The 17302-nt window shown below is 37.7% G+C and overlaps 1 protein-coding gene across 1 annotated transcript in view; it reads right to left on the bottom strand.

The window, feature by feature from the left end:
• Positions 1 to 17302, bottom strand: part of COG5 (component of oligomeric golgi complex 5) — a 174527-nt gene that overhangs the window by 45630 nt on the left and 111595 nt on the right. Inside the window, exons 8-10 of the mRNA XM_054178513.1 lie at positions 14986 to 15151; positions 13428 to 13540; positions 12887 to 12964 (exon numbers count right to left, since the gene is read on the bottom strand). Of these exons, the coding sequence (XP_054034488.1) occupies positions 12887 to 12964; positions 13428 to 13540; positions 14986 to 15151 (357 nt within the window). The remainder of the gene's footprint in view (positions 1 to 12886; positions 12965 to 13427; positions 13541 to 14985; positions 15152 to 17302) is intronic.

Raw genomic sequence — 17302 nt, 5'->3', positions numbered from 1 at the left:
TGCCATTACAACACGCTTGCAAGCACCAACCAGGGATCAAGACCAGTGTGGGTTGGTCTGCTTCACACAGAACAATTTCCTGTTTCTAAAGATATAAAGCATGTGAAAATACAGTGAATCTCAGTTAATTGTTCATCACCTTGTGTCAACAGGGCTTGCTATGAAAAGCAGAAACAAGGTAGCATACTCTTGCAAAAACAGACATAAAAGAAACATCAGGCTGTCTACTTACCTATGCCAACTGCACTTGCCCTCAAATATTAAAGCATGATTTTGTTTTCTCTCTTTTGGTTTCTTCTTGTCTGTATGTTTGAGGTAGAATAAACTACACGAGATGATGATGGGTATCCTGCCCTGCCCACTAGTTACCTACATAGAAGGCTGTCCACTGTTTTCATGGCAAGGGGGAGCTCACTGTGGACCAAGCAGTTAATTCTTCATTGCATGGTATACGTGCAACACACAGACTTTACTGTATAAATTAACCAATTTAACCAAATCACAATAGTAATGATGATCAGCAAAAAGTGCTCAGAATGAAAAAGTGAAATGGCCAGCAGTGATGAAAACCATCAGCAATTCTGAGGATCTCATGCCTGTGGTGGCTGTTTTGATCCTGACTCACTCTGAAACTCGCATGGCTTTAAATCAAAACACATCATTCACAGCTGAAAATGGTTTTAAGCAAAGGGCTCAACACTGAAACTGCTGTCAGGGATGCATCTACTCAGCTGTCTTTTTGGTTCTGTCAGTGACTTCAGTATGAGAAAATAGTTAAAAAACACAAAACCCAACCAAAGAACCCTAGTTCCTGTTAATAACACAAGCCCTTTTAAAGTGTCTGTCAGCAGTCCAACTTCTGAACTGCCCAGCACCACAGAGGTGCAGATTAGATACCAAACAGGGAAGTCCAGCTACTCCAAACTGAGTTACTACCTAAGAAGACAAAAGAAGAAAGAATGCACCTTATTCACTTACACTGGCAGTAACATGCAAAGCAATGAACGTGTTTACAATGTCACCCATTAAGAGGGTACCACTGTATCCCACTTGAAGATCTGGCCACTGAAAGGCTGCAATTTCAAACTCAAGTTTCAGTTCCAGAACTAACATCTTAAAGATTTGAGATAAAGCCTGAAAATTAAAAGTACACTGAGGCATCTAAAAAATATTTTTAAAGCAAGATTATCAGATAGAATGCCTTCACAAATTTTGAGATTGAATGAGGAATACATGCAGTCCTATCCCTTTTCTACAAAGATACTCAAAGAAAGACAGTTTATGAGTTGTGTTAAGAATTGAGAGAGAACATCTTATATGCTCTTGGACTCATGCTTGTAAAATCTATGACAATTAACATAGAATACTGAAATAAAATGGAATGATGGAATCTCATTTTTGATTGCTCAAGGGCACCGATGAATTTAGAAACTGAAGTAACTTATATTTTCTATAAAATGGCACTTGATTTCCCTAAAGGGGCAAAGTAAAATTACCATATTAGACAATGATTCAGATTGTACACTGCATAAAATATCTTTGGATTTTTTGCTAAAATTATTTATTGCTATAGCATAACTGTGAAACTACTCAGTTCTTCATTTCACAGTTCCATGTTAAAACATGAAAAATACTACAAAACAAATGTCCCTTCACATCAACTATAGAGTAAATTAATCAGCTTTCCTGTTCTCTATCCCAGCATGGAACAATGTCTGCTTATTCAGCATAGTAACACAATTCAATTTCTAAATAATCTAATAGATGTGGAAAATCACAGAGCACATCCAAACAACTTTTTTTTCATTACTGTAATCACCATCTACACCTCTTACAGTCTCAGCAAAAATTGCAATTATTAAAGAGTCTTGAAAACAAACTTGCATGTAGTCCCCACACATTATCTATCTTGTCACATTTGACAGGGTAACCAACAACAGTAACATACATGGGATGACATTTAATGTCTTTGTGAAAATACGTAACTTTTGTACGCACCCATGTATGTAATACACAGTCAAACACATACACATATGTACTCATGCAAACATCTGCACAGTAGCCACAGCTGTGACACTTAACCATCTGTCCATTAGCTTGTGTCTTCTTATCAGGGCAAACGGCATTCATAAACTGTGTGAGAACTTTGTAGTGAAGTATGCCCTCACATCTCTGCTAACCAACTGTATTATGTATGAGGAGAAACAAGAGAGGAAAAGCTACATGGAAAATTCAAGTAACTTTTCACACTGATTGACTACTCAGTCAGAAACATTTAGGAGAAAACAAAATGATTAATGCCCAGTTTTGGGCCAAGTAGAAACACTATCTACAGAGTCATTACTGGTTGCTTCTACAGTGTAAGATATATTTCACTTTGCCCAGTGTTGAGATGCAGTCACTGTAAAGGTGAAATTCAGCTGCTGATTAACAACACACAAAAAGAGTTTGTGGCAGGAATTGGAGAATACTGTTGCCTATGCATACTCCAGGGGGTATTTAAGTGGGGGGACTGTAGCGACCAAAATTGGAATACAGGAAGGCATTAGCATGAGGTACTCCTGCAGGAGTAAAGTGCCATATGCAACCATGAGCACCCAGAAATTATTTATTTTGTGTAAACCTGTAATTTCTTTTGCTTACAGAGTAAGTGGTTTAAACTATCACACTGCCTATTTTTTAATCATGTATTCTAATCAAGGTTAGATCTGTGCCTATAGATCACCATGGAAATTATAATTTAACTTGTAAAATATAATTTGCAATTCCATTTGACCATAATGAATACTAGAAAATGACATAAAATAGGTAGCAAAAGCAGTGGTTTTCACCAGTTTAGCAACAAATCAAAGGAATGTTCCTCTCCTTGTATTAGACAACTTTCTCAAGGACTTAAGACAACAGGCAGGATGAAGGTGGAAGAGGAAAGGACCGTACTGCTTGCCTGAAATGTACACTGCAAACCTACTGGCTCGTCTTACTGTAATTGGAAGTTTATAAGCTTTCCCCTATGCCTCATACAGCACTGTGAGCAACATCCCCCAGTACCAGAAAGTAACCGCTCTTTCTGGGCCCTTCACTTTCAAAAAATGTCATCTAGCTGAAACTGCATTCTTGCCATCTTCCTGTCTGTAAAGTCTAAGTAAGGAATTTGGTCCTCCTCTAGACTTAAACTAAATATCCTCACTGGAGACTGGGAGCATTGAGTGATCCAGTGTGTAGAAGGGATCTTTTTTGGTGCAAATCTACTTTGTGTCTGTATTTCTTGTCTTGCAGAATACACTGAAGCGTGCTAGAAGACTAACTTCCACTACTCAAGAAAGACACTACCTCATCATTAGCTGAAAAAGAACAATTCCTGCAATTAAATAGCTTTTTTGCAGCATATAATCATATTTTTGTAACAGAACCCACAAAGATGTACTAATATTTTTATCAATTAATATTCTGAGATTTTAAATTGGGAATTTTCCATCTCTCTTGCTTCTGAAAATGGAAAAAAATTTTAAAAGATGTTAAATAACTTACACCGCCTCCAAAATAAAAATGCTTGCTTTGAAATCTAGTCACAAGCAGATTAACATCTTGTGATACAATCCCTTGTAGCAAAAGCAGCTGACAAGATGAGTAATGAACTGCATCCGATTATCCTTTCAGCTCTGTGGCAATCATTTTACAACAGCTTCCTATTCCATAACCAACAACACTGGAAAAAAGGTCATCATTCTGTCATATTTCTCCCCATCAGTGTATGCATTTAGTAACACAGAGAACACATAAATCTTTTGAAGTTAAGAGATCCGGTACTGTTATTTGGGGCAAAACTGCTTCAGGTGCGTGTTGCATATATAGAAATCCTACATGAAAATCCATGTATAATTTGAAGTCTCTCAGAATGAAATCATTACACTTCAGCATATAATTCCTCATTTCATGCAATATGTTCTTTTTTCAACTGACGAACCTTACCTGTAATTTATGGTATCTAAAACACAGAACTGGGAAATACACACATTTGCCCCATCATGGAATACAACTGAATTAAATCTATGAACATTAATTGCTAGCAATGGTAGGACTATAATGGCAAAATGGAACTTTATTTTAAAATAAGAATCAACCGTGAAAATGATCATTTATCTAAACTACACTTGCATAAACTAATAACCCACCAACACAAACTGGGAACTAAAAATACTGTTACTACTGTTTCTGTGCTCAGTGACCCTTTCATTCCCCAGAACTGATACAGCTGAGCAGACACTTGAACATTTTTGTAGCCCCTATGAAACTCCCCAGGCAGCACAAGACAGCTTAGATCTGTCTTCCTCTTGTCAATTCTTAGCTTTAGGAATGAACTGAACAACAGTGAAGTTACATATACTAGGACAACCCTCAGCTGTTCTGACCTGCCGGACAGCTGGCCAGAACCAGAGCAATAGAAAGATGCTTTTGAAATATATTTTAACTGTAAGCACCTAGCTACTTTTGAAAAATGTCATTCCTAGGGAACGTGCTTGTGTAGAGCAAAACAGAAAAAGGAAACAATCAGATTCTAGTCTGGCTCATCCACTATAACTTTATCCTTTTTCATACTGTTTAAAGACTTGTAGTACTCAGTCATGCTATTCACATAGGAATTACTTGGTGATAGAAACTGCACACATAAATGAGACAAAATGTGTCCATCAGGCTAAGTGACAAATGGCAATGAGTCTTCTCAACAGTAGGGCTCACTTTATTATGTACATAAACTGGACAAAGATCAGCAGTGTAAGCCTAATTCAAAGTTTACCCTTATTAAAACAACAGATGCAAGCAGTCTGTCTGACTTCCTTGATATACCTTCTTTATGTGAAATTAAGAATATGCTTAAGTGCTTTGCTAAATCAGGGCCACAACAACCATCAAAAAAATGTGCTCACCTCCTATAACTAGCTTCAACTATTACTCCAAAGCAGCTGTTGGCAACACTTTGCACAGACAGTAATATTGTGTAACTGCTTCCAAAACAGAGCAAACAGTTAAGGATGTGTGATAATACTGCATAAGAACAGTGCCAGGAGACACCCAGCCACTGCTCAAGTGTCCCAGCTCAAGAAAGCAATGTTGAACATAGGCTTGGCCATTCTAGGTAAAGAAAGAGAGAACAGGAAACTGCATTTTAAGTCAAAGTTCTCAGGTAAATCTTTTTGTTGTAAACAAATTTGAGTCTTTCCCTAATTATAATTGTGAAAATTTAATATTCCAATGGCAAAAATGTAACACACTTGCTAATCTAGGTCAGAAAAGGCACACATTTAGTAAATGCCAAATTCAAGCAGCAGACTGCCTTTTAGGCAGAAATTTTAAGCTGCAAGACGACAGAATCACAATATGGTTGAGGCTGAAAGGGACCTTTGGAGGTCATCATGTTCAACTTCTTGCTCAAGCAAGATGACTTAGAGATGGCTGCCCAGCAACATGTCTGAATGTCTTCCAAGTATCTGTAAGGATAGGGATTCCACAATCCCCCTACTAGTACTTGTCACCCTCGCAATGCAAGAGAGTTTCCTGATACTCAGAGGGAACCTCCTGTGTTTCAGTTTGTGTCCATTACCTCTGGTCCTGTCACTGGGCACCACTGAGAAAGAGCTTGGCACCCTCCATGCAGGCAGACTTCTTAATAGTGTGGAGCAACTCAGCTGTATAGCTTTGATATTTAATGTGGCCTGTTTGCAGGACTATAGGATTATCTTTTATCAAAAAAGTACAGGCTGATAGAATCCCTATGCTAAACCCCTTCCCACTTACATGGAAGTGACTTGATTTCATAGTTCAAAAAGTATAACCCAGTTTCAGTACAGCTAAGTTAATAAAGCACTGAACAATAAAAGATAGTTGAAGATCTACAACAATATTAATGCTGCAGCCTGGATAACCGATTTTAAAATCTCAAAACACAAAACCAGAATAGTTTACCAAAGTAGTAATTAACTTTGCTAACACTGAAATGAAATCACTTGAGCTTTGTTCTTAATACAACTCTTTAGTATCTGACATTAAATCTAAATTCAAGGAACGAGAATGAAAGTACCCCCTCTTATTCAGTATTTGACAAGAATGCAAGAAGATGCTGAAAAGACATATATTTATTTTTACAAATGTCTATTTCCTCCACACTGTAAATTTAGAACTTAATGAGTATAATTTCCCATCTGTGAATTATCATATTTGTGTCTAAAATAGCTATTCTAACATTCAAATAATAAATGTGACCTACTGATTCTAAACTGTCTCCTACTTCATGACAGTCACTTCCAATGTATTTTTCCCTGCAGAAATTTTGACACTTCAAGTACAATGCAAAAAACATCTTCATTGTAAAGCTTCTTTGAAATGTAAAACAATATAGTGAATATTACCATGCAGCTAGTTGCTGCAGGCTCCTGAAAACAGGCTTTGCATACTAATACATACAATGTTTTCTATCCATAATCAAAGACTCTGCTATAAAGAAATATGGGACTTGCAAATGTTGTTCTAAAACCAGAAGACATCTAAAGGACAGCCTAAATATTTTATCCACCAATAAAGCAACAATGCAAACGATTAAATAATTTTGCATGGCAAGATCTTCTGAGACAGAAATAAGGAAATATATTCACAGTACTTCTGTATTAACAGAATTTCCAAATGTTAGACTGTGAACCAAAAGCCGTCATTGATAGTGCAATTAATCTGCAAACAGACATATTCCAAGTGGGTTTTCAATAAACCTTTTCTACCTTCTCAAAGATTAAATTTCTAAAAAGCACAGTACACTTAAATTTGTAATGTCATCTACAATATAAATTACAGGTGAACAGACCTCAATAAATGACAGCATGATTTTAAAAATGACCTTGAATTTTTTTTGGTTTACTGCAAGGCATAGAATTTCATTACATTCAGTTGATCAGTTTGTACCCAAGGTGTTTCTAGACAGTAGCAGTGCAACATTTTAAAAAGCTCTCTTTATGCAGCTGACAAAGGAAAAAAAAAAAACAACCTTCTTAAGTAGAAAATAAAGGTAAGATTGGTCATTCTTGCATTCTCATTACAAAAATATTCAAATTTTAAGTGATTCCTCAGTAAATCTTATCTATAAAGAACAAAGATGCTTAAATAGTGTTCTGTATCTTCCTAACTACTTCGAACATTAATTAATCCTCCCATATTCCTGCAAGGTATGCATCAACTGAAAGTAAATGATCTTAGGATTCCCAAAACCCACTAACTACCCCAGGGACCTGACATCATCTATCCAGAAAAGTGATGTAGTGTGTACAGAAGCAATTGAAACTATGCTTTTACCTTGACTACTACATACCATATCCAAGGATGAAAGGGTGATTCATTATCATATCAACTCAGCCTATAGCCTGGATGAGGCATTAACAAGCCAGCTAAGCTTGTTTAGCTACTGCCCTTTCTCCTCCCTCCCTGTTGCAGGGTCCAGGTTTGAGGTCGAGGAGCCAATAGGCAGGTGCCATTAAGGCTGCCTGGAGGGGATGGAAGCTGGACCCCGAGCTTCACATCTCAGAGAGGCAACTGCATGTGTCAGATGCCATAGGAGAAGGCATGTGCGGTTTTGCCGGCCATACAGCATTTTTAACTGATTGGTAGGATTTGAATAGCTAATGTGTTGTTGGGCTCTTCAGTTTTCAAAAAGGGAATGTATGGGGGAAGATTTCAGAGTCCACAGCTCGCTCACTCTCATCTCTCTCATCTTCTTCCCCCCCTGTTCATTAAAGGGATTTGAAGCAGCAACAAGCATCTACTTCATGCTCCTGTCTTCAGGGCAATTAGTTTCTTTTGTCCTAGCAGCATAATGTTTAGATCTCCACCACAGCAGCGAGTCTCCCTCTCTCTCACTTCCTCTAATTTTGGATACTACCTTTTGGATTATTCCTGCCCTTTAGATTACAAATACGAACTCAGAGCATCACTTCATTCAGCAAAGGTTTTGGTAGTTAACAGCTTGGAGGTTCGTGAGTAACTTACGCTAATTTACCTGGTTATTTCTAAGGTTTATAGCTTGTTTACCTGTGGTTAGCTCTGCTGTGAACCCGAGGTGGTCCATCTTGCCACCCGGGGCAGCATTGCTGTTTGTTTTGCACTTACAAGAACTTTCCAGTTTGTTCCTCTGTATTCCAAGTTCTGATTTTCCTAGACTGTTATTCCACTGTTTATTAGCATCCTATTGTGTGTAAATAACCTATCACCAAACAGGCAAATGAACCTGGATAAAATTGCCTCAGAAAAATATTTTTTTGTATTTAATCAATAATATTCATATTTTACCATATTTCCGGCTCATTAATTTGATCAAAAACTGTATCAGTTGTTCAGGTAGAACCGACAAGAACAATAAAAAGTGGCACCTCCAGCAAATACATTACTTTTCAAATAGCAAGCTGACTGAAAATCAACTGGCTTAATTTGTGCAATTTGCACAAACCCCACCAAACCAGAAGTGAAAAAGAAAAGGTCATTATAATCTACTAACCCCTGCAACATTAACACCATCCCTTTTATTTACAGCTGTGCATTTCTGTCAGGGAAACAGAATTAAAATTCTAGAGAAAATGTAGTGTCATTAAAAAAATGCACAAGCTCTGACCCAAGAGGCCTCAAAAAACTTGCAACTGAATTCACAGAAGGACAACTACTAAGTTTGAGATAAAGAGCATCCATTTGTTGAGGAGGATGATAGAAGAAAGCCAAAGGAAATCTTTTATCATGCTGGAGAATAAATGAACAGGGAAAGTGAATCTCAGTAGTTGGTAGGTACAGAGTAAGGAAAAAACTCATTAAAGAATAAAATGGAAGACACTGGCTGTCACATACTAAGCATTTTCCGTGATCTTTCTGATTACCTTTCCCTTTGACTTCATACCGCAGGATTGCATCTAAGTGAGAAATAATATTTTCTAAATAAAATTCCCATCTATTTGAAACAGTGACAACTGGAGAAACAATTTGTTTGATCTTCATCAGGTGTTTTGGCATAGTATAACACCAAACTGGACAGTTGTCATTCCCAGTAAGGCAGCTAAGGAGCAGTGGTATATATCCTTGTGTGATGCTGCCAGAGCTCTCCTACCATGAGACAGTTTAGACAGTATGGAGAAACACAAAGGTGACTTTAAATTACACTTTGGAAAATAAACATTTTCTTTTCCATTTATTTTCTTTATCTTATGTAATAATGAGGACATTTCCTTCTGTACTGCTAACACTTCATATTGCCAGTGTTGACAACATAGAAAATAGCCTTCTTACTCACCAAACATTCATCAGGAGAGGCAATGACAAGAACCCTCCATAAAGTACATAATAACACTCCATACAACTCTCAGCTCACTTTTTTGCCCAGCTCACCTACTGACCACCCCAACCCTCCTGCGACACAAAATGATTTGCTACTTTTAAGGCTATTCTCACTTTGAAATGTTCTCTGTTGCCTCTGTAGGAGTGAAGACTCAAAATATATAACAATCAGAGATAATTTTCAACTCTTTTACAAGGGGCTTAGATTGACTCCTATCTCTAATTAGGAAGGTGGCTGTCACAGAAAGACACATTCTGTTGCAACTTACACTTAGTTTAGGTATTACAACAGCTGAGGCAGAATTAGTCACTGCAAAGCAAAAAAGCAGAATAAACTGGAATAACCTATTAGCTCTCTAAGGGTGAATTAAGCAATTGAAAGAAGTTATATAAATAACCAGTCATTAGATGAACAAAAATACCAATTCTACCCTGTTTAAATGTTATTTATAATCTTAATTCTTACCCTCAACATTATGAGAACAGTAAACCTACCTTTTAAAAATATGTACAAAATTAGATCTCTATTAATTTTCCCCAAAACTAGAATATCGGACGTTAATGAATTCTGAATTATCAACTAAAATATAGTCATTAAAGGTCTGCTTTCATAGAAAACAACAAACCACAAAAATGTCCATTCTTAAAAGTATTTCCCATTGATCTGAGAGGTATTTTCCTTGAAATTAGATTTTAATAATTATAGATTAATAATTAACCTGTAGTTCATTACTAGTATGAAATTTAGCATTTTTTACAATGTACTATAAGTGCACGATTCGTTTTCAAAATTGCATTCATTTCTCCACATAGCAAAGTAAAAATATCAAAATTTAGATCTGCAAAGTGAAGAAGTGGAAAAAAAGTGCAGTGTAGATTTAATCCCAAGATTCTTCCATGCTACCCACATAAGTCTGGGTATAGCAGTTAAATCTTTGCCACATCTTAATTTTGTAAGAGAAACCATGGTGTAGAAAAGATGTGAGTGCTGTCATTATCCTCCTGCTGTATTCCAGTATGTATAAATTGTACAAGTGTTGTGCCTCAGTTTCTCCATCTCTGGGATTTCTGTTTAACCTTTTTTTTTTTTTTAACAGAATCCTTTGATTAATTAATGTTTTTAAAACTACAAGTTTTGATACAAAACTCCTCAATATTATCATAGTAACAGATAATTAGAAGGCCAGAAAGCAGACACAAAAAAATCCCCAATTGAAAAAAAAAGGAGAATGATTTAAAAAAAACACTAAAAAAAAACCCACACCACAAAAGGCAAGTAGCTTCCTTGTTATTAAAGGACTTGTGTTTTATAAAGGCTGGGTCTCCTCTCTTATGCTTCCTAGTATGATACTTGTACTGCAGTAATCAAAATAAGGAAGCAGATGGACAGGCAAAGTGGTACTGCAGCAGCTGCAGAAGATGACTATAATAATAATGTTGACATCAGTAACATTAATTAGTGCACAGACTGCAGAGTGGATGATTCGCTTTCCTATCTTCTGGTGTGGGCACGCAGCCCTAGCGAATGGGTATAACCTTAGTACCTTCAGATTGTTTTGTTCATTTGCTCAGTTTATTAATGCATCAAATATAATAAAGAAAAATCTAACTTTTCTCCCTCTCCAGAACACTTGCTGAGGAAGTCATGTTGTTTCAAATTTGGATTAATAAAACATGTAATCTTTGTTAATAAATGTCAAAGCACAAAATTCTTACTTAGATCTATTTTCAATTTACACAACAATTTATACTATCCCACATACACACTGTACATACACTACTATATTTCAGCAAGATGTAGTACTTGTCTGGTTTTGTCTAAACAACAGCTCTACTGCTTGGTGTGACTTCACCAGTCTGTAAGCTGGTGCCATACCTTTTTCACAGGACACCAGAACAAATGGCGGCTCTGAGAAGAGCCAGGAAAAATACTGAACCATCTCAAGTAAGAAGCATCACTGCTACCAGCAGTACTGTGTCATGGTAAGAGAGCTCTGGCAGCATCACACAAGGATGTACACCACTGCTCCTTAGCTGCCTTACTGAGAATGACAACTGTCCGGTTTGGTGTTATACTATACCAAAACAGCTGCTGAAGATCAAACAAATTGAAACAGTCACAACTGTGGAGAAACAAATAGATGGGGATTTTATTTGGAAAATATTATTTCTCACTTAGATGCAATGCTGTGGTATGAAGTCAAAGGGAAGGGTAATCAGAAAGATCATGGAAAATGCTTAGTATGTGACAGCCAGTATCTTCTATTTTATTCTCTAATGAGTTTTTTTTCCTTACTCTGTACCTACCAACTACTAAGATTCACTTTCCCTGTTCATTTATTCTCCAGCATGATAAAAGATTTCCTTTGGCTTTCCATTTGTTGAGGATAATGATAGAGGAAAGATTAGTACCCCCTTTTCAAGTGCTGTTCTACAAAAGGGAAAAGTGAAACCAAGAAGGCTACGCTCAGAGTGGGAGCCACTCAGGAACAGCAAAAGCTCATTTATCTGAGCTCCCTTTCCATTCAAGTCTTCCCAATCCTTCCAGAGTTCCTCCTGCTGTTTCTAGGTTTCTGTGTTTCTCCTTCTATGTACTGATCTACCAAGGAGCTTCATCCAGGCAGCAAGACATACTTTTTTGCCAACATTTTAATGAAGAAAACATGATAATATCCTGTAAACTTTTTGAGGTGTTTTGTGTCTGCTTTTTACAATTTTTTTACAACACAGAAAGAGAAGCTTGAAGTGCCTCATAGAAAAATTATGTTCTCCACACCAATTCATGAAGATGAGTTTAATGGACATATAAACTTAAATGCTGTATTAACCTTCATTATTTGCTTTTACTGTTGAGAAGACCACATTTGCATACAAAGAGATTCCTTAACATATTTCAAAAATTAAATTCATGAAAGTTAAAAATCCAGCCATATACTCAGGAAAGGAGATGTCTGCACAAACATCTTTTCATTTTGTTTCTTTTCACCTACTGAGGTAGATGAGATAGTTTCAGCAATTCTGCTCCTAAGACTGAAGGAGGCCATTAATCAAAGTGTTTTGTACTCAAATTTGGAATATTGCAATTGAATGAAAAAGAATAAGTACTCAAAAGAACAGCCACAATTATTTTTTCAAAGAAGAAATTGCTGAGAAGTAGAGAAACAGATGGCTGAAAGTATTAGATGAAGACACATTCTCCTATGCAAACTAACAGACTTAATTAATTACTCAAATCACATGGTATTTTACAGAATGACATTAATGATCAGTAATAAAAACTGACAGTGGTGTCTTATCAGATTGCTTTAAAGAAAACAAAAGAAACTGTTATAAAAAGAACATGTTTACACCCTACAGATGTAACCCCCAGATTGTAAATACAGCTTTCAATGTTAGCTTGATTTTCAACACTTTCCCATTAATTTAATTACAAACTTTTTACAGAATGGTAAAATTGTAAACAAAAGCATTTTCTCACCACATTTTCCTTAACAGAATTGCTAAAGCACATTCAGCAAAATTAAAACTTTACCTTAACTATTTCCTCTATGAAGCAGACATGAGACACTGGATCCCTTTTCTTTGTTAACACTTTCTGCAAATGCTGAACCTGTAAGGAAGAATGCATTGAGAGAAAAAGTGACATCTAATGTCTTCTACCCTGTCTTGGTTTAGGCCCAGATGGCAGCTGAGCCCCACAAGGCCACTCACACTACTCCCCCACCACTGATGGCTTGGGGAGGCAAATGGGGAGAGAAATTCAAACCCAGAACAATACAGAGAATGAAGGAACACTACAGCTGACAATGGTGCTAATGAAGTAATAAACAAAACAAGTAACAATCTCACCCAAACAGCTGCTAGGGCTCATAAAAACCAGCGGCATCTCCCAGCACCAGCCCTTGCCTCATATAGCTGACACAGGGGATCAAATACCATATGGGCTGGTTCAGGGGCCTATCTTGCCTCTGGCCCAACCCATCTTCTTGTGAGACAATTAACCCCATCCCAGCCAAACCCAGGACATATGCAAAATTGAATGGTTAGGCAACCATCAGTCTGCTGCTGAGTACCTGTCCACAAGCAGCACAGATCTGATCCATGAGTTTCTCCATGTTTGTCCAGAGGGCTGCTCGAAAAGCTGCTGTGTTCCCAGGTGTTGGCATAGCAGCTCTACCAGGGCCACCTAAATGTTTTTGTAAAACACAGTAGTGCATTTCAGCTTTCACATGTGAAAATTAACATATCGGAAGTACAGATCTCTATGTACGTGACAAAGTGACATAAAATAGCTTCTGAACAGAGCTCTGTGAATGGCCCCAGCTGTCTCACTGACAAGTCAGCTAAAGTGAAGTTCAGTCACTATTACCCACTCTACCAGTTCAGATCTCCACAGAAGCACCAAGGTGATGCCAATGAGCACTGTTACAGGATGTAACAGTACAGAGACTGTAACATGAAAAATGCAGTTATTATCGGCTCAGGACTTAAAATACATAGGTGAACTTCTTAAAAAAGTGATAGTCCAGATGAAGGGCATGCACTTTCTAAACCATTACTTTCCTTTGGAAAGGCTGCATTTATTATGCTAGGGATTATGGTTTTGGACTCCCAACTTTCCAAAAGTTTTTTAAAAAGTCTTAAATGTTTATGTTGTCAAAGTTCAAAGGTGCCTGCCGGCCCAGTCCCTCAGCATTCTGTGCTGTATGAGCTAATGTATGGGAACGAAACGATTAATAACGCAACATTCCTTCATATTTAATACACTGCTTTGAAATTATTTCCATCACAACATAATTTCAGGCTTGTTCCATTGCCTGCAAATAATTTCTAAACGTGATCCTTCAACCAACACAAATAAAGCAGAAGCTGAATTTATCTTTCCATGGCCTGCACAGCTGCAAACTAATGAGGACAATTTTCTGGTCAGGTCAGGAAAAAGGAGGGGAGGGGTGAGGAGTAAGAAAAAAAACTTCTGACAAACTCCATTTTGTTTTTTTATTAGAATATTTCTGAAACAGAGAAGGGCAACAAAGCTGGTGAGGGGGTTGGAGCACAAGCCCTATGAGGAGAGGCTGAGAGAGATGGGGTTGCTTAGCCTGGAGAAGAGGAGGCTCAGGGGAGACCTTATTGCTGTCTACAACTACCTGAAGGGAGGCTGTAGCCAGCTGGGAGTTGGTCTCTTCTCCCAGGCAACCACCAACAGAACAAGAGGACACAGTCTCAAGCTGCACAAGGGGAGGTTTAGGCTGGATGTTACGAAGAAGTTCTTCACAGAAAGAGTGATTGCCCATTGGAATGGGCTGCCCAAGAAGGTGGTGCAGCCACCATCACTGGAGGTGTTTAAGAACAGACTGGATGAAGCACTTGGTGCTATGCTTTAGTTAATTAGATAGTGTTGGATGATAGGTTGGACTTGATGATCTTGAAGGTCTTTTCCAACCTATTCTATTCTATTCTATGCTATTCTATGCTATTCTATAACATGCATACTCCCATCCTCTACTGGTTAAAGCAAGCAGGGAAAAATTCCTATGAGAAGTTTGGATGTGATATTTTCTTCCATTTAACAGCATATTATACTTCTGTCAAAAATTTTAATTATCATGCCCCTTAAAACATTTATCCTACCTCTTGCAGCAGTTTGAGATGGTTGAGTCAATATTTTGATATCCAAAGCATTTTTTATGTTCTCTTCCAGGACTATACAGTATCCATCCACCACAGTAGCAATGGTATCCTTCAAAGTCCCAAGGTTATAGAAAACCTGAAGAGCAGTACCCACTTGAGTAGGATTCTAGAGAAAGAAGATTTTAAAAATTAATTCTAACCTTTAACTGTACTATAGAGCTTTTTTTATCTATGATGAAGCATCGTTTTACTAGGAGAGCTCATTTTTAAGTTCAGTCTGCTAATTAATTTCTTTTACTATTAAGTAACTGGCATCCTTACTGGAGAACAGAGGGTAAAGGACAGGACTGATTTCCATTGATTGCTTAGCAATCCTTTGCTTAGCTTCCTTTGGTGCTATCCTCCAAATAAGAAGAACAGAGAGAAAGGTACTGGAAGCACTGCTGGCAACATGTATCTTGGGGTGGGTTAACAATGATTGATAGAGTAATTCCAAGGTTAGTTGAACTACAGCTATATTCAGCTATGGTGTAGGTAGTAATATTGTTTTAACATGTAGTATCTGTAACAGTCATTTAATGATCAAACAGTTAATTAAATGTGATGCAGACTTAAAAAACCCCCAACAATCCAAGGACAAGCAGAGGCAAGAAGGTCAAGCCTCTACTGCTGAGAATTTCAGCTTGCATTTCTACAGTTCTGTTTCTCATGCTGAGAAGTTCATCCTCCTCACAGCAGAATTAAGAGTGCAAATCCTTTAAAAAAAAAAAAAAAAGCAATCCCAAGAGTCTCTGTGGTGGTTTTAGGCTATGCCTTTAAAATTTAGTTATAGATTTTGAACAGAAAAGTAGAAAAACACATAAATCACTACTGGGTGTAAAAAAGGAAAACTAAAGATTATTCTAAACAAATTTATTGGAGAAAATATCTGCTATAAGACCAGCTGTACCAAAACAATACTTTCTCTTTTCTGATCTCTTCTCTGCTTGCTTCACTTGGCAGAGATTAACCTGCTTTTTCAGCTGACTTCGGCTGCGTTGTTTGATTAAGTCTAACTCCTGCTTTCTCTCTGCTCCTTTCTCTCTTGGGAAAGGGGAGGGGGAGCAGTGGAATGGCTTCCCTGGTCTCTGACCAAGGGAATTTTCCTGTTGTTTGCTAATTGTAAATATCTGTATAATATTTAATTACTGTATATTTTGTACATATTCATTGCATTCCATTGTAGAATGCAGTTTTGCTTGTAAATACAGCTTCCATTTGCTTCTGAGTTGGTTTGGCAAAGTTAATGCTGGTGGGGAAATTTCAACCTACCATAGTCTCTGTATTGTTCAGAGTTTTTCCAAAATACACAAGAGTGAGAACTATCCAAAAACATGCCCAGGTCCATTGTTTAAGAGACATTTGATTAACAACAAATCTGGTCAGAATTCACTGATCAACACTGAACACTGGCATGGGTGCTATTTAATAAGAGAAAGGCCTGAAATTAGTGCCTTTGGAAACTAAGCACTGTCACCCACTACTGAATACTGCTTTTTTATTTAGCATTCATAAACAATTACTGGAGGGGGTGATCAGCTGATCATACACACATTAGCGATGCAGTCTTCTGTCATTTTTTTTAGTGACTTCTGACCACAGTAAAGGACATGGTCTGACAGGAATCCTGGCACTCAGAAGCAGCTAAGACCATAGGCAGGTCCCACTAGAAACCCCACTTCAACTCTCCTCTGGCAGTGAGACATTACACCATTGTACTCTTCCTGCTGGCTGCTGCAGCAGTAGCTGTCGGTAGCACCGAAAGGTTCTGCTGCAAGACCAGTGCAAGATGAAGCAGCAAAGGGTCTGCTTCATCTTCCCCAGTCACCATGTTTTCCAGCTAGACACTCCTGAATCAAAGAAAGGGTTTGATCATCTACTTTTCAAGTGCAGAGAGCTTGCACTGGTACCACAGCAGTCAAACTTTGATGTGACTGCTGTGCTGAGGATTCACTTGCTGGTATATCATCCTACTGCATCAGGTCTTCTAATCCATTTATGAGCAGTGCACTCTCCTCAAACCTACTGTATCAGAGGTCATGGCACTATTAACTACTCATTCATGTGGTTCATGATCAGAACCACAGCTGAAGTGAAAAAGTTCGATCCCATCTCATTCCCCATAACTCCAATGAAGATCTTCCAGGTTCAATGCAAAGTGAAGGAATATTAGGCATGTATTATGGTTTTCAGTCCTTACACTAACTGTACCAATTTATTTTTCCAAACAGTGTGGGAGTTAATGAGCATTCCCAGCATAGTATTATGGGCCTGGGAC

The sequence above is a fragment of the Dryobates pubescens genome, chromosome Z (genome assembly GCF_014839835.1).
Source record: "Dryobates pubescens isolate bDryPub1 chromosome Z, bDryPub1.pri, whole genome shotgun sequence".
Lineage (NCBI taxonomy): Eukaryota > Metazoa > Chordata > Aves > Piciformes > Picidae > Dryobates > Dryobates pubescens.
Note: the sequence above shows the minus strand (reverse complement) of the source record. Positions and strands in the feature narration are given on the sequence as shown.